The following is a 23,247-nucleotide window of genomic DNA, read 5'->3' on the forward strand; positions in this document are numbered from 1 at the left end:
TATGAGGTACAGTAGGCTTCACCCAGGATCCAGTCTACCTATAGCCACCTCAGACTGCAAAAGGGAAGGCCACGGTGCATGAAAAGTGCTTCCTTAAAATGGAAAAAGGCATTACATTCTTACAGTAAGGTATCCTGGGGTGGGGGACCACATTCACCTGCCATTTATTATAGTATGTTGTTATAATTGTTCTATCTTATTACTAGTTATTGTTCTTAATCTCTTATTGTGCCTAATTTATAAATTAAACTTTATTATAGCTATGTACGTATAGGGAAAACAGTATATATAGGGTTTGGTACTATCCTCTGTTTCAGGCATCCCTTGTGGTTAAGGGGAGCTGTACTTCCTCAGGGACACTCTCGTGGCACCTCCAGACTTGGTTATGTTCCTCTGTTATCTACACCCTTGGCACTCTGTACTTTCCTTTGTAGCACATACGAGAAATGCAATTAGTTATTTGCAGAATTATCAATATTTCTTAACTGTGTTTGTTTATTGTTCATTCCTCTGCCAGACAGTGAGCTCCTCAAAGGCAAGGGTCAATCTTCCTTGTTCACCATTGTATCTCCTACTGCACCATGCAGAATGCCTGCTACGTGAGAGGTTGTCAAATATTTGCTGAAAGGAACCGCCCCAGATGCTTAAACCAAATAATAAATTAATAACATGTATTGGCCTATAATCACATTGTGATAAATGTTAGAAGTTTACATAGGAACAAACTAGAAAATAAAAGTAGAAGATTGAGGAGGTTTCCAGCAAGATTGAGAGAGAATTCAGGATTTAAGCATCCGGGGTCTGGAGTCAAGGTCACCCAACTATTAAGTACATTAGAGTCATCTATTATTCAGTATTTCTTTATCTAATCAGGTAAATGCACTGTGAGATAATCTGTACTCCTTTTGTTTCACCTCTGTACGTGCTGTTAAACACGACTTATGTAATTCCATTTATTTGCTTGATTTACTAGATGTGAACATTGAGGGGTGAACCAAGAAGTCTAGTAAAATCCAGATCCTTCAAGGTCGTTGGCTGAGCTAGACAAGGTCCTAAAAGCTTCCAAGGAGATCAGTAGATATGGCCCAGGACCAGCTACACTGAGCTGAGCCCAAATGGCCCAGGTCCATTCCTATCCAGCATATATGGGGACAGGAGCAAGGGTACAAGTGGAGGCACGTGTTCCAGATATCTTATAAAACTTATAAATCAATCAAAGAAACTGTTAAACAAGATATGTTCTGACCTCCTATTTTGACGAACCAACTTTCATAATGAGGTAGAAAGGCAGATTTTAATTTGGAATTTTCAGAGTCCTCAGGGTTCTGTGTTGGAACATTGCAATGTGGTGAGAGCCACCATCTATCTCCACTCCACTTTACTCTCCCACCCATAGCCTGTGGCCCAATTTCTCCTCTCTTCCCAGTCCCACTCCAGTCTGTGTTTTGAGGGGCCCCACACACACGGAGAGCATGGGTGCGGACACTACAAATGACGTGTCCAAGTTCTGGTCATATTTCTAGTAGGCAACTACCTTTTGGTCACCCACTGGGCCAAGGGGTACCCACACCAGGGAGGACAGACTCAGAGGAGAGACTCATGTGAGCCTTGGGTGTGAAATGAGGACCATTTGGGTAGAAAATTCTGGAGGTTTGGGCTCTGGGTGGCTTGTCCTCTTGATCCAACACATCTTCTCCCCCAGGCAAAGGGCACAGTGGAGAAGGCCAGAATGAAGCCCTCTAGAGCCTGAGTCGTGAGCAGAGGTCCTTCCTTCCCAGATCTGGAGGTGGTACAAAATGGCCTGGTGGCATGCTGATTTATCCCACCCCTTTTTTCCTATTATAATGTGTGGATGTCTAGAAGAAGCTACAGTTGGGAGGAGGGAAGTGCTGCCTTGGGTGAAGGTTTTTCTTCCCTCTTATGGAAAGACTTTGTTCAGATTGTCGATTCTGGAATTAGGCCCAGTATCGTGCTGGTTGGACTGGTCTCTCTGTTTTCTTTTAGATCATTCCAGATCCTCAAAAGAGCACAACTGCTAGCACAAATAACATAAATGTTTTACATTTGTAAATGTATAATTTTATAAATTTATAAAACATTTGTTTTACATTTATAGCATTTATATTATATAGGTGTTGGAAATACCAGGAGAATATATGAAGGGAAGTAGGATTTGGAATCCTACTTTTTTATTCCTCATTGATGTATCAAAGATGACATTTATGGAGCAACCTCTAGTCACATCTAGTTTTTACTTTAATATTAAGATCTTACACTTCAAATGACATAGAGGATTTATAACGTTGGTGGTTAAAAAAAAAGGCTCTAATGTAAAACAGATGAAATGGAAATCACTGAAGGAGAACTGGAGGCCTCCCTCCCTCCCTCCCTCCCTCATCAGTAGTCCTGAGGACCTCCGCTCCAGGTTTCTCAAAGTATGAGCCTCCACGAATCACCTGGGGCAATTGTTAAAAATGCAGATTCCTGGGCCTTGTCCCTCTGGTTTAGACTCTAGAAATGTACATTTTTTCAGAAGAACCTGCAGTGATTCAGATGTACTCTAAAGCTTTCAGCTACAATTAGATCCCATTGGACTGGAGTGGAACTAAGACATCTACATTTTTTTTTTTTTGCGGTACGCGGGCCTCTCACTGTTGGGGCCTCTCCCGTTGCGGAGCACAGGCTCTGGACGCACAGGCTCAGTGGCCATGGCTCACGGGCCTAGCCGCTCCGTGGCATGTGGGATCTTCTCGGACCGGGGCATGAACCCGTGTCCCCTGCATCGGCAGGCGGACTCTTAACCACTGTGCCACCAGGGAAGCCCGACATCTACACTTTTAAATAACCCTCCTGATAATTTTGATAATTAACCTAAAGTTTGTGAGCCATTGAACTATGTGGTTCTCTAAAGTAATATTATCTGAGTCAGTGGTTCTCAAAGTGTGGTCCTGGGACCAGCACATCAGCATCACCTGGAACTTTCAGAAACACATTCTTAGGCCCCATGGCAGCCTCGAATTAGAATCTGGGGCACAGCCTAGCAATCTGTGTTTTAACAAGCCCTGCAGGTGATTCTGATCCTGCTAAGGTTGGACAACTACTGGTTTAAAATATCTCCCTAAATGTCATTCCCCAACAATTCAATAAACACACATTGACACGCTGATCATCTTCTCCCAGGAACTTCAGAGGGCCTGGAGAAGTCACATTCTCAAAGATTTGTTGTGGTACTTTCTTTGCATTCCTGATTTCTGTACTGGAGTGATCAGGAGAATGTCAAGTTTCAGGTGGTAGAAAGAAGTCTTTCTCTGAATATAAAAAATGGTGGCTTTTATAAAGAGTTTAATTTTGTGCTTTGTGCTTTCCCTATTTTCCAGATATTAAGCAATTTGAATCAGCAAAAACAATCCATATTCCTGGAAAATAAAATCAATCAGCACAAAGTGACTTGTAAATGCAGTCAGCTGGGTGTGGCATTGGCTCTAAAAGTATTCAAATCAGGTGCTACCGATTTCCTGTGTTTTTCCAGGGTCTTTGGTTGGGAGCTGACGTCGTGAAGGCTTCTGTGGGGTTACGATCATCTTTACTTCTCTGCATAATTTTGGCGTTTTCTGAGGAAGAGTCAGGTACTAGAGCAGCCCTCATGTTTTGCTGAAGGTGTAGAGGTTGCTGGGTCTTTTGCTGTGTGCTGTTTTGAGTAGAAGTGATTTGCCATTTTGTTTTCCTGACTTCTGTAGTGGTGTTGCTTCCTCTCTTTTGCCCTCTACCTCCGCACCCTCCCAAAGCAAGTGATTTATCTAGTTTATCCTCATGCCTGGGAGAAGAGCTATTTTTTTTTTTTAATTTTTGAATTTTATTTATTTACTTTTATACAGCAGGTTCTTATTAGTCATCAATTTTATAAACATCAGTGTATACATGTCCATCCCAATCGGCCAATTCAGCCCACCACCACCCCGCCCCCCCCGCGGCTTTCCCCACTTGGTGTCCATACCTTTGTTCTCTATATCTGTGTCTCAATTTCTGCCCTGAAAACCAGTTCATCTGTACCATTTTTCTAGGTTCCACATATATGTGTTAATATACGATATTTGTTTTTCTCTTTCTGACTTACTTCACTCTGTATGACAGTCTCTAGATGCATCCACGTCTCAACAAATGACCCAATTTCGTTCCTTTCTATGGCTGAGTAATATTCCATTGTATATATGTACCACATCTTCTTTATCCATTCGTCTGTCAGTGGGCATGTAGGTTGCTTCCATGACCTGGCTATTGTAAATACTGCTGCAATGAACATTGGGGTGCATGTGTCTTTTTGAATTATGGTTTTCTCTGGGTATATGCCCAGTAATGGGATTGCTGGATCAGATGGTAATTTTATTTTTAGTTTTTTAAGGAACCTCCATACTGTTGTCCATAGTGGCTGTATTAATTTACATTCCCACCAACAGTGCAAGAGGGTTCCTTTTTCTCCACACCCTCTCCAGCATTTGTTGTTTGTAGATTTTCTGATGATGCCCATTCTAACTGGTATGAGGTGATACCGCATTGTAGTTTTGATTTGCATTTCTCTAATAATTAGTGATGTTGAGCAGCTTTTCATGTGTTTCTTGGCCATCTGTGTGTCTTCTTTGGAGAAATGTCTATTTAGGTCTTCTGCCCATATTTGAATTGGGTTGTTTGTTTTTTTACTATTGAGCTGCATGAGCTGTTTATATATTTTGGAGATTAAACCTTTGTCCATTGATTCATTGGCAAATATTTTCTCCCATTCTGAGGGTTGTCTTTTCGTCTTGTTTATGGCTTCCTTTGCTGTGCAAAAGCTTTGAAGTTTCATTAGGTCCCATTTGTTTATTTTTGTTTTTATTTCCATTACTCTAGGAGATAGATCAAAAAATATCTTGCTGTGATTTATGTCAAAGAGTGTTCTTCCTATGTTTTCCTTTAAGAGTTTAATAGTGCCTGGTCTTACACTTAGGTCTCTAATCCATTTTGAGTTTATTTTTGTGTATGGAGTTAGGGAGTGTTCTAATTTCATTCTTTTACATGTAGCTGTCCAGTTTTCCCAGCACGACTTATTGAAGAGACTGTCTTTTCTTCATTGTATATCCTTGCCTCCTTTGTCATAGATTAGTTGACCATAGGTGCATGGGTTTATCTCTGGGCTTTCTATCCTGTTCCATTGATCTATATGTCTGTTTTTGTGCCAGTACCATATTCTCTTGATTACTGTAGCTTTGTAGTGTAGTCTGAAGTCAGGGAGTCTGATTCCTCCAGCTCCATTTTGTTCCCTCAAGACTGCTTTGGCTATTCGGGGTCTTGTGTGTCTCCATACAAATTTTAAGATTCTCTGTTGTAGTTTTGTAAAAAATGCCATTGGTAATTTGATAAGGATTGCATTGAATCTGTAGATTGCTTTGGGTAGTATAGTCATTTTCACAATATTGATTCTTCCAGTCCAAAAGCATGGTATATCTCTCCATCTGTTGGTATTATCTTTAATTTCTTTCATCAGTGTCTTATCGTTTTCTGCATACAGGTCTTTTGTCTCCCTAGGTAGGTTTATTCCTCGGTATTTTATTCTTTCTGTTGCAGTGGTAAATGGGAGTGTTTCCTTAATTTCTTTTTCAGATTTTTCATCATTAGTGTATAGGAATGCAAGAGATTTCTGTGCATTAATTTTGTATCCTGCTACTTTACCAAATTCATTGATTAGCTCTAGTAGTTTTCGGGTGGCATCTTTAGGATTCTTTATGTATGGTATCATGTCATCAGCAAACAGTGACTGTTTTACTTCTTCTTTTCCAATCTGTATTCCTTTTATTTCTTTTTTTCCTCTGATTGCCGTGGCTAGGACTTCCAAAACTATGTTGAATAATGGTGGTGAGAGTGGACATCCTTGTCTTGTTCCTGATCTTAGAGGAAATGCTTTCAGTTTTTCACCATTGAGAATGATGTTTGCTGTGGGTTTGTTGTATATGGCCTTTATTATGTTGAGGTAGGTTTCCTCTATGCCAACTTTTTGGAGAGTTTTTATATAAATGGGTGTTGAATTTTGTCAGAAGCTTTTTCTGCATCTATTGAGAGGATCATATGGTTTTTCTTCTTCAATTTGTTCATATGGTTTATCACATTGATTGATTTGCATATATTGAAGAATCCTTGCATCCTTGGGATAAATCTCACTGGGTCATGGTGTATGATCCTTTTAATGTGTTGTTGGAGTCTGTTTGCTAGTATTTTGTTGAGGATTTTTGCATCTATATTCATCAGTGATATTGGCCTGTAATTTTCTTTTTTTGTAGTATCTTTGGTTTCGGTATAAGGGTGATGGTGGCCTCATAGAATGAGTTTGGGAGTGTTCCTTCTTCTGCAGTTTTTTGGAAGAGTTTGAGAATGATGGATGTTAGCTCTTCTCTAAATGTTTGATAGAATTCACCTGTGAAGCCATCTGGTCCTGGACTTTTGTTTATTGGAAGAAGACTTTTCATCACAGTTTCAATTTCATTACTTGTGATTGGTCTCTTCATATTTTCTATTTCTTCCTGGTTCAGTTTTGGAAGGTTATACCTTGCTAAGCATTTGTCCATTTCTTCCAGGTTGTCCATTTTATTGGCCTAGAGTTGCTTGTAGTAGTCTCTTAGGATGCTTTGTATTTCTGCGGTGTCTGTTGTAACTTCTCCTTTTTCATTTCTGATTTTATTGATTTGAGTCTTCTCCCTCTTTTGCTTGATGAGTCTGGCTAATGGTTTATCAATTTTGGTTATCTTCTCAAAGAACCAGCTTTTAGTTTTTTTGATCTTTGCTATTGTTTTCTTTGTTTCTATTTCATTTATTTCTGCTCTGATCTTTATGATTTCTTTCCTTCTGCTAACTTTGGGTTTTGTTTGTTCTTCTTTCTCTAGTTCCTTTAGGTGTAAGCTTAGATTTTTTATTTGGGATTTTTCTTGTTTCTTGAGGTAGGATTGTATTGCTATAAACTTCCCTCTTAGAACTGCTTTTGCTGCATCCCATAGGTTTTGGATCGTCGTATTTTCATTGTCATTTTTCTCTAGGTATTTTTTGATTACCTCTTTGATATCTTCAGTGATCTGGGTTATTTAGTAACCTCCATGTGTTGGCCTCCATGTGTTTATGTTTTTTACGTTTTTTTCCCTGTAATTCATTTCTAATCTCATAGCGCTGTGGTCAGAATATATTTTTTATATGATTTCTGTTTTCTTAAATTTACTGAGGCTTGATTTGTGACCCAAGATGTGATCTATCCTGGAGAATGTTCCGTGCGCACTTGAGAAGAAAGTGTAATCTTTTGTTTTTGGGTGGAATGTCCTATAAATACCAATGGAATCTATCTGGTCTATTGTGTCATTTAAAGCTTCTGTTTCCATATTTATTTTCATTTTGGATGATCTGTCCATTGGTGAAAGTTGCCTTATGTATTGAGGTGCTCCTATGTTGGATGCATATATATTTATAATTGTTATATCTTCTTCTTGGATTGACCCCTTGATCATTATGTAGTGTCCTTCCTTGTCTCTTGTAACATTCCTTATTTTAAATTCTATCTGATATGAGTATTGCTACTCCAGCTTTCTTTTGATTTCCATTTGCATGGAATATCTTTTTCCATCCCCTCACTTTCAGTCTGTATGTGTCCCTAGGTCTGAAGTGGGTCTCTTGTAGACTGCATATATATGGGTCTTTTTTTTGTATCCATTCAGCAAGCCTGTGTCTTTTGGTTGGAGCATTTAATCCATTCAAGTTTAGGGTAATTATCGATATGTATGTTCCTATGACCACTTAATTGTTTTGGGTTTGTTTTTGTATGTCCTTTTCTTCTCTTGTGTTTCCCACTTAGAGAAGTTCCTTTAGCATTTGTTGTAGAGCTGGTTTGGTGGTGCTGAATTCTCTTAGCTTTTGCTTGTCTGTAAAGCTTTTGATTTCTCCATCAAATCTGAATGAGGTCCTTGCCAGGTAGAGTAATCTTGGCTGTAGTTTCCTCCCTTTCATCACTTTAAGTATATCATGCCACACCCTTCTGACTTTTAGAGTTTCTGCTGAGAAATCAGCTGTTAACCTTATGGGAGTTCCCTTGTATGTTATTTGTCATTTTCCCCTTGCTGCTTTCAATAATTTTTCTTTGTCTTTAATATTTGCCAATTTGATTACTATGTGTCTCGGCATGTTTCTCCTTGGGTTTATCCTGTATGGGACTCTCTGCACTTCCTGGACTTGGGTGGCTATTTCCTTTCCCATGTTAGGGAAGTTTTCGGCTATAATCTCTTCAGATATTTTCTCGGGTCCTTTCTCTCTCTCTTCTCCTTCTGGGACCTCTATAATGTGAATGTTGTTGTGTTTAGTGTTGTCCCAGACGTCTCTTAGGCTGTCTTCATTTCTTTTCATTCTTCTTTCTTTATTCTGTTCCACAGCAGTGAATTCCACCATTCTGTCTTCCTGGTCACTCACCTGTTCTTCTGCCTCAGTTATTCTGCTATTGATTCCTTCTAGTGTAGTTTTCATTTCAGTTATTGTATTGTTCATCTCTGTTTGTTTGTTCTTTAATTCTTCTAGGTCTTTGTTACACATTTCTTGCATCTTCTCGATCTTTGTCTCCATTCTTTTTCTGAGGTCCTGGATCATCTTCACTATCAGTATTCTGAATTCTGTTTTTGGAAGGTTGCCTATCTCCACTTCATTTAGTTGTTTTTCTGGAGTTTTATCTTCTTGCTTCATCTGGTACATATACATAGCCCTCTGCTTTTTCATCTTGTCTGTCTTTCTGTGAATGTGGTTTTTGTTCCACAGCCTGCAGGATTGTAGTTCTTCTTGCTTCTGCTGTCTGCCCTCTGGTGGATGTCAAGAGCTATTTTTTATGTTTCCTTTTAGATGTAGGTATTTTCCACTGCACAGCTCTCCACCTCATTTCCCTGCCTTGCGGAAAAGATTTCCCTGCTTGAAGTTTCAGCTTTCTTTTCCATGTCCCATTCTGATCTACTCATTATCAGCCCCCTATCTCTGGTCATCCCCTGTCCCCTTGTTTTTATTTATTTATCTATTTAAAAATTTTTTATTGGAGTATAGTTGATTTACAATGTTGTGTTAGTTTCAGGTGTACAGCAAAGTGAATCAGTTATACATATACATGTATCCACTCTTTTTTAGATTCATTTCCCATATAGTTTATTAGAGTATTGAGTAGTGTTCCTTGTGATATACAGCAGGTCCTTATTATCTAGTTTATATATAGTAGTGTGTGTATGTCAATCCCAATCTCCCAGTTTATCCCCCCCAGCCCCTTACCCCCTGGTAACCATAAATTTGTTTTCTACATCTGTAACTCTATTTGAGTGTTTGTGTGTTACTTCTAAATCGAGGCGTGGAAACAAAGATCTTCATTTTTCTCTCCTGATTTATTTTTCCTAAGTCATAAAGTTATCTTTTATATCTGCTTAAAAATCTTTTATACTATTTTAAAGGTTACTTTCCATTTAATCAGTTATTATAAAATATTGGCTACATTCCCTGTGTTGTTTAATACAATCTTGAGCTTACTTTACACCCAATAGTTTATACCTCCCACTCTCCCACCCCTATAATGCACCCACCCCCAGTTACCGCTCGTTTGTTCTCTATACCTGTGAGTCTGCTTCTTTTTGTTATATTCACTAGTTTGTTATATTTTTAGATTCCACATATAAGTGATATGATACAGTGTTTACCTTTCTCTGTCTGACTTATTTCACTTAGCATAATGTCCTCCAAGTCCATCCATGTTGCTGCAAATGGCAAAATTTCATTCTTTTTTATGGCTGAGTAGTATTCCATTGTGTATGTGTGTATATACACACACACACACACACACACACACACACACACACACACACCATGTCTGTTGATGGATATTTAGGTTGCTTCCATGACTTGGCAATTGTAAATAATGCTGCTATGAACATTGGGGTCCATGTATCTTTTTGAGTTAGTGGGATTTTTTTCTTTTCTTCTTTTTGTTTTTTGGTAATATCTGTTGTTTTATTTGCAACCCACTTACTTTGTCCATGTGTCAGACCTGTGGCTTACTTTACAGTCATTTTTTCTCACCTAAACTATATATCTCTTTCTTTATTAAAAAAGTCACTAGATAAGTTTACTTTCTATGTAGTACTTTAAACATTTTTTTATTTCTAGTATTTCCTTATCATGAAAATATAGTGATGGATAGCTTTATTTGTAAGAATGCCTGTACATCTCTATCTAAAAACTTCCTTAGGATATATTCCTTGTAGTAGAATTAATGAGGGCCCATGGCTGTGGATGATTTGATTTCACAGTCAGACTCACCAGACACCAATAGGCTTTAATCTAAGACTATCTTCATTTTGCTTTATAGAAGGATACAGGGCAGGAGACACAGCAGGTACAGACCTTCATTACATTGGCAGAACCATATATTGCTCGAATATATGGTTTCCTTTGTCCCTTCACCCATAAAAGGTGTGTTTGGCTGCTTTAGAGGAGGGCCAGAGGCTACAGAGAAGCTGCTGTTTTCGTGTCCCACCCATCATTTACACTGGTTTTGTCATGTAGACCCAAGGCCATCGTACCAGCTTGAGGCTCCTCCAGTCTGGGGCCAATCCCACACAGCAAGTGAAGCGGAGACAGCATCCCACGTTTAGCTTAAGTCTGTAGTTTTTAGGGAAATGGTACTGGGTGAAGGAGATGGAGGATGTCTCCAGATAAGCCTGCAAGTCTGACCTGAGGTTAATTTTCACTCACAACTGTTATGACTTTATCTGAACAATCACACTGCATCTGTCAAGGGTGTTCTAAGGGGTATATATACATATGCATAGATATATATATATGTATCTATATATATATTTTAATAAGAAGCTCCAAGTTTCTTTCAGTGTCCTCTAGGACAAAAATTTCTATCTGAATCTTTCTTTTTTGGATTCTTTCAACAGTGTCCATAGGGTGTACTTCTTCTACATTCTGGGCTGTTGTTCCACTGACTCTACTTGATCAAGGCCGCCTCTTGCATTCTGATGAAGTGTCTCTTGAGAACTGGTTGTCCTGTCACCAGCCTAACTGAGAAGGGGTATGAGTTTAATTATCTTGTCATTGAGTGTGGGATTGAGAAAGAGGTAAGAGCTGTGACCATTTCACAATAACAAACTACGCCCCCCATCTTACCTTGCAGTGGCTGCTGTGCTTAGCTGGTGCAAGATGGGTGGAGTCAAGGTCAAAGCCAAAGGTGAAGAACCTGCTCATTTTTATGACACTTGAGTTTGATACTTTTAGAATAGAAAGACCAATGGGACCCAGGAATTGGCCTTGAAAAGCTCATGGCCCACTGGGGAGAATACATTGCCATATATTTTATTATGACTTTTCAACCACTCATACATCTTTGGTCCTTAGATCTCCTAAAGTCTAGAAACACTGAAAAGAACATATCATTCCCAGTTTTCATGTTAAGTAACTGAGGCTAAAAAGGCTAACAATTTACCCCAAGTCATGGAGCTGTCCAACAGAGGAAGGACTGAAGCTTAGATACTGGTAAATTGAGATTTACATCCTTCTTTGGAAGAAGGAGGCAATGGAAAATTGTGGATTGAAATGTTTGTCAGAGATAGAAAGCACTAGGGGGATTCAGAAGGAGAGATCTGAGAATGTTTGACGAGAGGTGAATTTGCTAGTACTTTGATAATTTTTACATCTCTGTCCGTGAATGAGTTTGGTCTATAATTGCCCTTTCAAATATACTCCTTGGAGTTATTGGCTAAGATTGTAATTTTTTGATCCTTGGTGGTAAAACCTCCTCTGTTTTTCATTTTTCTTTGTGGTTATATAGCTAGAGTGAAGTCAAGTCTAGGTAACATGTCTAAGGTAATAGAACTAGGGAGCGGGAGAGCGGGAATGAATCTGGATTTTCTGACAGGAACTTTCAGGCAATTCAACATTGACCTTTAGTGGAGGAAGAAAAAGTGGACTTTGCACTTAACATGCAGTGGTTTTACAACATGAACTAAAAAGATATGTATGTAGAGAAACATTATATGGAGAATAGCTCAACTATCTATTGAGAGGTATGTGGTTTGTGAGTAATATGAACAATTCCAGTTTCCTTCAATTTACTACTTTACATCCACAAAACTTGCTAATTCAACTTCTTTTTTGAAGTACGCATATTTCTAATTTCTTTTGCCTTCATGTACCTTTCTCATATTTCAAAGCATGACTTATTATGGGCATAAGGGAAAAAACAACAAAGGCTAAAATATTGATAGCATGGCTTTACAAAGTTTATACAATTAAATAAGAGATAGTAAGAGCGATGCACAGAGATCAACTACAATGTTATTACAGGGACAGAAAACTATGAAATGAAACAATCCATCAGAGCTACAGATTTCTTTAAAGGCTCTTTTCTTTTTTTTTTTTTTAAAGAACATGTATGTTGGGGGTAGGAGTTTATTAATTAATTAACTTTGCTGTATTGGGTCTTCATTTCTGTGCGAGGGCTTTCTCTAGTTGCGGTGAGCGGGGGCCAGTCTTCATCGCATTGCGCGGGCCTCTTACTACCGCGGCCTCTCTTGTTGCGGGGCACAGGCTCCAGATGAGCAGGCTCAGTAGTTGTGGCTCAAGGGCCTAGTTGCTCCACGGCATGTGGGATCTTCCCAGACCAGGGCTCAAACCCGTGTCCCCTGCATTAGCAGGCAGACTCTCAACCACTGCACCACCAGGGAAGCCCTAAAGGTTATTTTCTTAGGGCATGGAAACCATTTTCAAAATTTTCAGTATTACAAGACCCTTTTGAAATTATACTTTCAAGGATAGATTTGTATGTGTGGAACAATTTGGTTTATGGTTTTGAAAATTCTCAAGTTCCAGGACTGGGTGGAGGGGTGGGGGAGGGGGATTTTGATTTAACACCTTACCAAGTCAGATTCTTTGAACAAGTTATATGGTACAAAGGATCTCTTCCTTGGTGGCTTCATTTCTTTCTCAGGTTTACTTTTATTTATTGTGAAGATTTTCCATCAAAGGGTAGCATCTAGAATTCCATTAGTTAGCATTTAAAAAAAAAAAAAAGCAGGGCTTTATCACTCGGTTTAACTACCTGTCATGGAGTAGGGAAGAATAGTTTATTTAAAAAATTTTAAAGTGTACAATATAGTGGTTTTAGTATATTTACAAAGATGTGCAATCATCATCACTATGTAATTCCAGAGTATTTTAATCACCCCCAAAAGGCACCTCATATCCATTAGCAGTCACTCCCCGGTCTGCTTTCCCCCAGCTCCTGGAAACCACTAATCTAACTTCTCTTTCTATAAATTAGCATATTCTCGACATTGCATATAAATGGAATCATGTAATGTGCAGCCTTCTGTGACTGAATTCTTCCACTTAGCATGTTTTCAAAGTTTATCCACACTGTACTATATATCAATACTTAATTCCTTTTCATTGCCGAATAATAGTTCATTGTATGGATGTACCACACTTGGGTTGTTTCCACTTCCTGGCTATGATGAATAGTGCTGCTGTGCGCATTTGTGCACTAGTTTTGAATTATCTCGGGTAAATATGTAGACGTTAAATTGTGGGGTCACGGGGTAACGCTACATTTTTGAGGAACTGCCAGACTTTCCCAAAGTGACTGTCGTATTTTACATGCAGTGTATGAGGGTCCAGTTTTTCCACATCCTTGCCAATACTTGCTATTTTCTGTCTTTTGGATTCTGGTAACCTTAGGGGGTGTGAAATGGTATTATTGTAGTTTTGATTTGCATTTCCCTGGTGATTAATGATATTGCATATCTTTTCATGTACTTATTGGATGAATTTCTTTTCTTTTTAAAAATTTTTATTGAGGTATAATTGACATATAACATTACATTAGTTTCAGGTGTACAACATAATGATTCAATATTTATATATAACAAAATGACCACCATGATAAGCCTAGTTAATATACATCACCACACGTAGCTTCAAACTTTCGTTTTTTTTGTGATGAGAACTTTCAAGATATACTTAAAAGTATACTGAAAATATGCAATACAGTATTATTAACTAGAGTCACTATGTTGTCCATTACATCTCCATCACTTATTGATTCTGTAACCGGAAGTTTGTACCTTTTGACCCTCTTCGCCCATTTTGCCCACCCCCAATCCCTGCCTCTGGTAATCACCAGTCTGACCAGTCTGTTCTCTGTGTGAGCTTGGGTTTGTTTGTTTGTTTGTTTTTGCTTTTTAAGTATGTTATGTATACGTTCCATATATAAGTGAGATCATGCAGTATTTGTCTTTCTCTATCTGACTTACTTCACTTAGCATAATGCCCTCAAGGTCCATCCATGTTGTCGTGAATGGTGAGATTTTATTTTTTATCCTGGAATAATATTCTATTTGTGTGTGTGTGTGTGTATTTTCTTTATCCATTCATTCATCAGTAGACACTTAGGTTGTTTCCATGTCTTGGCTATTGTAAACAATGCTGCAGTGAACATGGTGGGGTGCAGAAATTTTTTCAAATTGGTGTTTTCATTTTCTTCATATAAGTACCCAGAAGTGGAATTTCTGGATCATATGGTAATTCTATTTTTAATTTTTTTTGAGGAACTTCCATACTGATTTCCATAGTGGTTGCACCAATTTACATTCCCACCAACAGTGCACAGTTGTTCCCTTTTCTTCACGTCCTCACTGACACTTGTTATTTCTTGCCTTTTTGATAATAGCCATTTTAACAGGTGTGAGATGATATCTCATTGTGGTTTTGATTTGCATTTCCCTGATGATTGAGCATTTTTCCATGTACTTGGTGGCTATCTGCATGTTGTCTTTGGAAAAATGTCTATTCAGATCTTCTGCCTGTTTTTAAAAATTGGATTTTTTTTATTGAATTGTATGAGTTCTTTACATATTTTGGATATTAACCCCTAATAAGATATATGATTTACAAATACTTTCTCCCATTCAGTAGGTTGCCTTTTAATTTTATTGATGACTTCCTTTGCTGTGCAGAAGTTTTTTAGTTTGATGTAGTTCACTTGTTTATTCTTACTTTTGTTGCCTTTGCTTTTGGAGTCAGATCCAAAACAAAACAAAAAAAACATTGCCAAGACCAGTGTCAAGAAATATATTGCCTATGTTTTCCTCTAGGAGTTTTATGGCTTCAGATCTTATGTCCAAGTCTTTGATCCACTTTGGGTTAATTTTTATATATGGTGTAATATAGTGGTCCAGGTTCATTCTTTTGCATATGGCTGTCCAGTTTTCCCAATACTATTTATTGAAGAGACTCTACTTTCCCTAATGTGTATTCTTGGCTTGTCATAAATTAATTGACTATAATATGTAATAGTTTACTTCTGGGCTCTCCCTATTGTTTTCCATTTGTCTATGTGTCACTTTTCTAGTATTTTATTAAGGGATTTCATATCTACATTCATACAGTATATTGGTCTGTAGTTCTTTTTGTGATGTCTGGTTTTGGTATCAGGGTAATACTGGCTTCATAGAATGAGTTGAGCAGTTTTGTCCTCTTCTATTTCTTGGGAGAGTTTGTGAAGCATTGGTATTAATTCTTTAAATGTTTGGTAGAATTCACCAGTGAAGCCATGTAGGCTTGGATTTTTTCTTTGTGGGTAGTGTTTAATTATTAATTCAATCTGCTTACTTGATCTAGGTCTATTCAAATTGAGCATATTTTGAGTTAAGTCAAATTAAGACCAGGATTTCAGGAAAACTTCCACAGAGCTCCAGTAATGACAGTTCTCTGGGGATGGGATTTTAGGGAGCCCCAGACTGTTCTGTGTTCTTTGGGTTCTGCTAGGCTGTTGGTTTTCATGGCTACTATGGAGCTGGGGAGATAGGAATTGGCACAGAACAACTTAGAATGTCACAAAGCTCATTGTTCTTACTGAGATTCCACCGTTAGTCTTGAATACATGCTCCTTGGATGGTTGCAAGTCTTAGGTTAATTTCTAGAATTGTGAGAAAGTTAAATTTGACAGTTTCTGCCAGTTTTTTCTGTCTTTTATTTTTTAGAAAAGTGAATTTTTGTTTTTTGATTTTAATTGAAATATAATTGATTTACAATGTTGTTAGTTTCTGATGTACAGCAAAGGGATTCCGTTATATATATCTATATATATATATATTCTTTTCAGATTCTTTTCCATTGTAGTTATTACAAGATATTGAATCTAGTTCCCTGTACTATACAGCTGGACCTTGTTGTTTATCCATTTTGCATATGGTAGTTTGTGTCTGCTAATCCCAAACTCCTAATTTATCCATTACCCCACCTTTTCCTGCTCTGGCAACCATAAATTTGTTTTGTATGTCTGTGGGTCTATTTATGTTTTGTAAATAAGTTCATCTGTATCATTTTGTAAACTTCACACATTAAGTGATACCGTATGATATCTGTCTTTGTCTGACTTACTTCACTTAGTATGATAATCCCTAGGTCTATCCATGTTGCTGTAAATGGCAATGCTTCATTCTTTTTTATGGCTGAGTAATATTCCACTGTGTGTATATACCCCATCTTCTTTATCCATTCATCTGTTGATGGACATTTAGGTTGCTTCCATGTCTTGGCTACTGTAAACAGTGCTGCTATGAACATTGGGGTGCATGTATCTTTTTGAATTAGAGTTTTCTCTGGACATAAGCCTGGGAGTGGGAATCCTGGATGATATGGTAACTCTATTTTTAGTTTTTAAAGGAACTTCCATACTGTTCTCCGTAGTGGTTGCACCAATTTACATTCCCACCAACAGTGTAGGGAGGGTTCCCTTTTGGAGAAGTGAATTTTTGGTGATCTTTATTCTGCTATACTGGAACTTACTATTGAATACATTTTTAATTAATAAGAGAAATAAGGAGCACATAGTATCCATTTCCCATACTTTATATACAATTGATAGAATTTTGACTGAAATAACACATTTAATAGCAACACATGTTACTGAATGTTATATGCCTATGAAATGTCCTTGGAAATATTTTATTTACATGACAATATTTATTGTATAAATTAACAGGTTGAAAAATGGTAATCCAGTATGACAATTTAAAAATGAGTAACAGCAAAAGTATACACCTAAATGTGTTTACAGAGGTTGTCCCTGTGTTAGGATTATGGAAATTTTTATTTTGCCATAACACAGTGTTTTTGAATGTCTCCCCAATAAGCACGTAGTCAGAAGACACAAAACTCCAATTATGGCTTTAAATAAAAGTGCTTCTCTGTAATCTTTCTAGCACTGTGGTAATATTGAAAGCCAAATCTCCAGAGTAAAATTATTAAGTAGAAGCTGTAGCCTTTGTTTCTAGCCTGGCCATTCATCATTTCAATTTCACAATTTCAGTCTCCAGAAATGCTAACTGGTGGCACCGATGGTCCAGAGCCTGAGTTGGCATTTTCTTAGTGGTCTTTGTGGAAACCGTCTCTTCAGAATCCATGGGAAGAGACTTTAATGTAAAGATTTTACATCTTGAATTGATCTGTTTCTTGTTCCAATTTCATTAAAACTTCTGTGTGAGATGGTATACTTCAATTAAAAAGGTCTTTTTTTGGGCTTCCCTGGTGGCGCAGTGGTTGAGAGTCTGCCTGCCTCCCTTTTGCATCTCCCTCCCACCCTCCCTACCCCACCCCTCTAGGTGGTCACAAAGCACTGAAGCTGATCTCCCTGTGCTATAAACATTTTACTTTTAACAAGTAGTTCATAGAAAGTAAAATGAGAACCAGCTGGCCTGTAACACTCACCTGAAAACAATACACCTTAAAGGAATTTTTCCAGCGACCTCTTTCTGCATTATGTTACAACAGAGAACTGAATAAAAAATGACTCCCCTGGAGAAAACCTAACGGGACAAAAAAGACATTTTTTTTTTTTTTTTGCGGTACGCGGGCCTCTCACTGTTGTGGCCTCTCCCGTCGCGGAGCACAGGCTCGGGACGCGCAGGCTCAGCGGCCATGGCTCACGGGCCCAGCCGCTCCACGGCATGTGGGATCTTCCCGGACCGGGGCACGAGCCCGTGTCCCCTGCATCGGCAGGTGGACTTTCAACCACTGCGCCACCAGGGAAGCCCTCATTGTCCACTCTTTAAGGCCAAACATTTAGAAGAAATTAAATCCTGACTTCAGTTTATAATTCTTTATTCTATACAAGACCTAATGTTTTCCAATTTTGGTAACTTAGATAAATCCTGTACACCCGAATGCACATAATTGGATTGAAAAAGGTTTTTTTCTAAAAGGGAATTCGGGTGCTTGTTTAATATAGATACCATGACCCTATGGCTTTTGGGAAAAAGTCCTCAACTTTTTTTGTTGTTTTTTTTTGCGGTACGCGGGCCTCTCACTACTGCGGCCTCTCCCGTTGCGGAGCACAGGCTGCAGACGCGCAGGCTCAGCGGCCATGGCTCATGGGCCCAGCCGCTCCGCAGCATGTGGGATCTTCCCGGACCGGGGCACGAACGCGTGTCCCCTGCATCGGCAGGCAGACTCTCAACCACTGTGCCACCAGGTAGGCCCCCCTAAACTTTTTTTTTTCTATTTTAAGGATCAATGAAATAACCCTTTTACTGTTCTAGTATTTTATGAGTGGAAAATTTTAAAGATCTAGGACTCTTACTGTATGCTAGTGAGAGCTATCTTTGGATAAGTTCTTCATAAGGCTATCAGAGCTAACATTCTCTATATTGGGGAATAGATTCTTCAATAGCGGGTCATTGGGAGGCGGAGGTGGAATTCTTAATAGTGTTATTCCCACTCCCCCTCCCCCCAAATCAACGTTGTCACAAATGTCAAATTTTCATTCTTTTTTATGCCTAATATTCCATTGTATATATATACCACATCTTCTTTGTCCATTCATCTGTTGATGGGTGGACTCTGCAAAATACAACAAACATAAAACAGACTCACGAAGACAGAGAACAAACTAGTGGTTACCAAAGGGGAGGGAGTGGGAGGAGGGGCAACATAGGTGAAGGGGAGTAAGAGGTGCAAACTACAAGGTATAATGTAATTTATGAGGATATAATGAGCAGCACAGGGAAATAGTCAATATTTCGTAACAACTTTTTATGGAGTATAATCTAGAAAAATATGCAATTTTTAATAGATTGTACACCTAAAACTAATACAATATTGTAAGTCAGCTACACTTCAATAAAATTTTTTAAAAATCCAGTAGGGGCAGCGTGGTGGTGGTCTTGAACCTATGACTATTAAAGTAGGGTGGACAGCAATGAGTCAAGCCAAAATGAGACTCGATGGTTTATTTTTAAATGTAACCTGACGTGCAGGTTTTCTCTTCTTTAAAACTTGTAGCTCATCATTTTTGGATGCCACTCCAAGCACTATCCACAACAGTCTTACAAAGTTCAAAAGTGATATTCCCTCCACCAGTCCTTGTTCTTCCTGGAACTTAACCAACCCTTACCTGTTTGAATTGCCTTGGATTCCATACTTCCAACACTCCTCGGGGAGGATCCTTAGAACAGGCAGCAGGTGCTGGGGTTGATATAAGGAAAGAAAAAGCCCAAAGCTCTGCTAATTAGTGTTTTGGTTTTGGTTCTTTTGGTTTTTGTTTTAAATGGTGTCTACGTGATGTCTTACATTAATTACAATCATGTTTGGGGAAAAAAATGCTATTTCCATGTGTTTATATATGTTCTGGTCTTATTGATAAATCTTCCCTCACCCCAGTTATCATGTCAGATTCATTAAATCTCCAGTCTGGTTTAAACATAATCTGATAAGCAAACCATTCACTTTAAATAGCTTTTACTGGGATAAAAACTGTCATGTGTCTCAATCTCCTCAACCATTCCCTCTGACGACCGGCACATAGTAGATGCTCAATATTCAGTGGTCAGAGTGTTAGTCAGTGTGTTTTCGGTTCTGAGTGTGTCAGCAACTACATTGCAGCTGTTTATTAACTCCCTGTCTTTTTATTCTGCTGGCAAAGCCATCCCATCAGTCACTTCCACTTAAAATGCCTCATTCTTTAGTTCATGAGAGTACACATGTGGTTCTGTTCTAGGTTATTCTGTGGCAATCTTGATAACTCTGTTACGATAGCATTCTTTAATTTTAAAACCCATCAATACAGATTTTGGAACTTTTCTGTGCCACGTCCTGAGAGGTCATCTAGAAGTTAGGGTTCAGGTAGTGCCTAATGCTTTATATGTTTTAAAAAAGTGTTTCTTATAAACAAGTGGCAATGTAGCCGTTGCATATTCTCTTATGATAAGATATATATAGATATATGATTTTTATGGAGAGATGACTTTACAAATAAAACATGCTGTGTCTTTGTGGCTATGCTTCTTGATGTCTGAATAATTAACCTCAAAACAGGGCCTAAGCTGGGAGGCTGGTGTGGAAGGGTCATTGTCACCCACACAGCTGTTCATAGCATTCAATAAACCACTGACAGAGGTACTGGTAGTTTGTCTGGTAACGCATTCAAATTCTTTTAGTTTGACTTCTTATGGTGAGTGAAGATGAAGCTGGAAAAGATAGAGTTGATAAAGGACTTTCAGAAAGGTGCGTGGTTCCACCTGTCACTTAATTAAGCACACCTGCCCACCAGGAACCCTCCTCAATATTAGCTATTGTATTACTGTGCTCCTTTTGAACCAGTCTTGAGCTTTGAACTCTTATCTCAGAGTCTGATCCTATGCAGATTACATGCCACTTACTAGCTGTGTGACTCGGGGCAGGTTATTTAATTCCTCCATGTATCACCTGATCATCTGTATAATGGGAGGAAAATAATATCTACCTCCTAGGACTGTTTTTATGACGAAATGAATGAATTTATGGAAAACTTTGAGAACAACGTATGTTCAAACTTTAAGTCCTATGTAGCAGATACAATGAATAAGCCATAGGTCTGTCAGTTTTATACTCTTAGAGATGAGCTGCAGAATATTTTTAGCATGACCTCACTTGTAAAGCTTTAAAAATATGCAAATGTGCTATATTTGTAAAACGAACACTACCTATATATACTCATTCAGTAAAAGTGTAAAACCATACATGGGAATGATGGTTACTATCTCAGGAGAGGGAAGGAGAATTACGTTAAGTAGGGGCACATGGTGCTGGTGTGGAAGGGCTAACATTAAAACAATAAAACATTGTAATGTTTTATTTCTAAAATATATCTGAAACAAACATAAAAATGTTAAAATCTGTTACAGCTGAGCGGTGGGCATATAAATGTTATATCCTTTAATTTTCCAGTTGTTTGAAAAGTTCTTTTCTTTTTCTTATAAATTACACCTTGAATATAGAGCCCGAATAACATTGGCTTGTGTGTCTGCACTTTTACAAGGTGTTCTTTATCAAGTTCACTTTCCAAATCAGAGAACAAAGCCTAAGAAGTGGAATTGCCATTTTCAAGAAGCAAAGCCAGACCTGAATGGTGTCTTTTATACGCTAATCTTCCACAGATGTTGTTAATATTGACAGATGCAGGCAGTACTGTTCTGTTTAGCGGTTTTCTGAATTGTGGACACGTCATATTTTCAATTCAGTAGAAACATAATAATCCTTTACTGTTGGTAGCTTAAGTCCTTTAAGAAAGGTTTAGTAGCCATGGTGGAAATGACCACCATTGGGTCAACGATGAGACAGAATACAAGGCTTGACTACACTGCAGGCCTATTGGGAACAGCTGTAGTAAGAATATTTCTTTACCTTTCTCCAAGGTCAACAGGATGAGTTCAATTTTCATTCTTGGATTCTAGGAACAAGGTAAATTGATAATATTTTTTCCTAATGAGTTTTGGTTTTCTTATTTGACAGTACTTTCAATTGATCTAAGGCTAATTAAGAACTCACTTCGGAGGGTGGGATTCCACCAAGCTTATTTCCATAGCAGGCTAGGATGGTCCTCTAGGTTTGAATCCCCTTCAACTTGCCTGTCTAGATGGATAAAAGCCTTCAAGTCTGTTGTAGCTGCTCCCCTCAGTGCCCCAGAGGGAGATAGATGCATTTTAACAAAATATTTTTGGAGGACTCACCTTAAATCTGAAATAATGACTTCGAGTACGTAATCGAAGAACCCCATCAGTTAAGACAAAGCTTCGTGGCATCCCTAAACTGATCCCACAAAGCCCCCTATAAGTCACTTGACCTGTGTAGGACAAACTCTCAGGAATTTCAGAGACTCCCCCAGGTCCACGAACATGGAAAAGAGCTGTTTAACTGTATGAGACCTACGTACACTTTTGAGTACCAGAGCCGTCATAAAAATGTTCCTTTCAGGAGGCTGAGTGATAGTGCTGTAAAAGTTTTCCTTTGGTGGATAACTCTTTGCACCTGAGCACAGGCACGGGCCTAAAATCTTGCGAGGCTTCCTAAACCTTCACCTTCTGTTTCCTGAACAGTCCTTGCTGGGAGCGTTCATTATCAAGATGAAGGCCTCTGTGTGGTTAAGAGAGCTACTTTTCCTTAGTCCCTTGATGTTTACTAGGTCTGGGCTGTTGCCAAATGGGTGAGATATATTGGGTTGATGGTGATTTAATTGAATGATTGCCAGTGATGGGCCTTCAGCGTGGGGGTTTTGACAGGAGTATTTGCTCCTAACAACAAAGGCCAATGGGAAACTTTACGCCCTTTGACCGACATCTCCTTGTTAGATGACTAAGGCATCTCCTTTCTGCCTCAGGCCCTGGTAACCACCATGATACTTTCTCCTATGAGTTTAATTACTTACGTTATTTAGATTCTTCATATAAGTGGGATCATGGGATCCCACATGGGATCATGTATTTCTTTGTTCTTCTGTGTCTGGCTTCTTCCACTTAGCATAATGTACTCCAGGTTCATCCATGAAGTTGCAAATGACAGGATTTCCTTATTTTTAAAAGATGAATAATATCACATTGTATGTAAATATAATAGTTTCTTTATCCATTCATCCACTGATGGACATTTAGGTTGCTTCCATATCTTGGCTATTGTGGGTGGTGCCTCAGTGAACATGAGAGGACAGATATCTCTTTGAGATGCTGTTTTCATTTCCTTTAGATATATACCCGGAAGGGGATTGCTGGATCCTATGTCAGTTCTATTTTAATTTTTTGAAGACTCTTCCTACTGTTTTCCATAGTGGCTGCGCCAATTTACATTCCTCCCAACAGTGCACAAGGGTTCCTTTTTCTCCACATTCTTGCCATCACTTGTTATATTTCA

The 23,247-nt window shown here is 38.5% G+C and overlaps 1 protein-coding gene across 1 annotated transcript; it reads left to right on the plus strand.

The window, feature by feature from the left end:
- The first annotated feature begins 581 nt into the window (after positions 1-581).
- On the plus strand, positions 582-20,083 carry OOSP3 (oocyte secreted protein family member 3). The gene is given in 7 exon segments (XM_065882447.1): positions 582-599; positions 3,530-3,626; positions 10,968-11,059; positions 11,061-11,147; positions 12,454-12,458; positions 19,369-19,521; positions 20,002-20,083. Coding segments are annotated over 7 exon segments (534 nt in total).
- Positions 20,084-23,247: the final 3,164 nt, after the last annotated feature.

This window comes from Phocoena phocoena, chromosome 8 (assembly GCF_963924675.1).
Source record: "Phocoena phocoena chromosome 8, mPhoPho1.1, whole genome shotgun sequence".
Taxonomy (NCBI): Eukaryota; Metazoa; Chordata; class Mammalia; order Artiodactyla; family Phocoenidae; genus Phocoena; species Phocoena phocoena.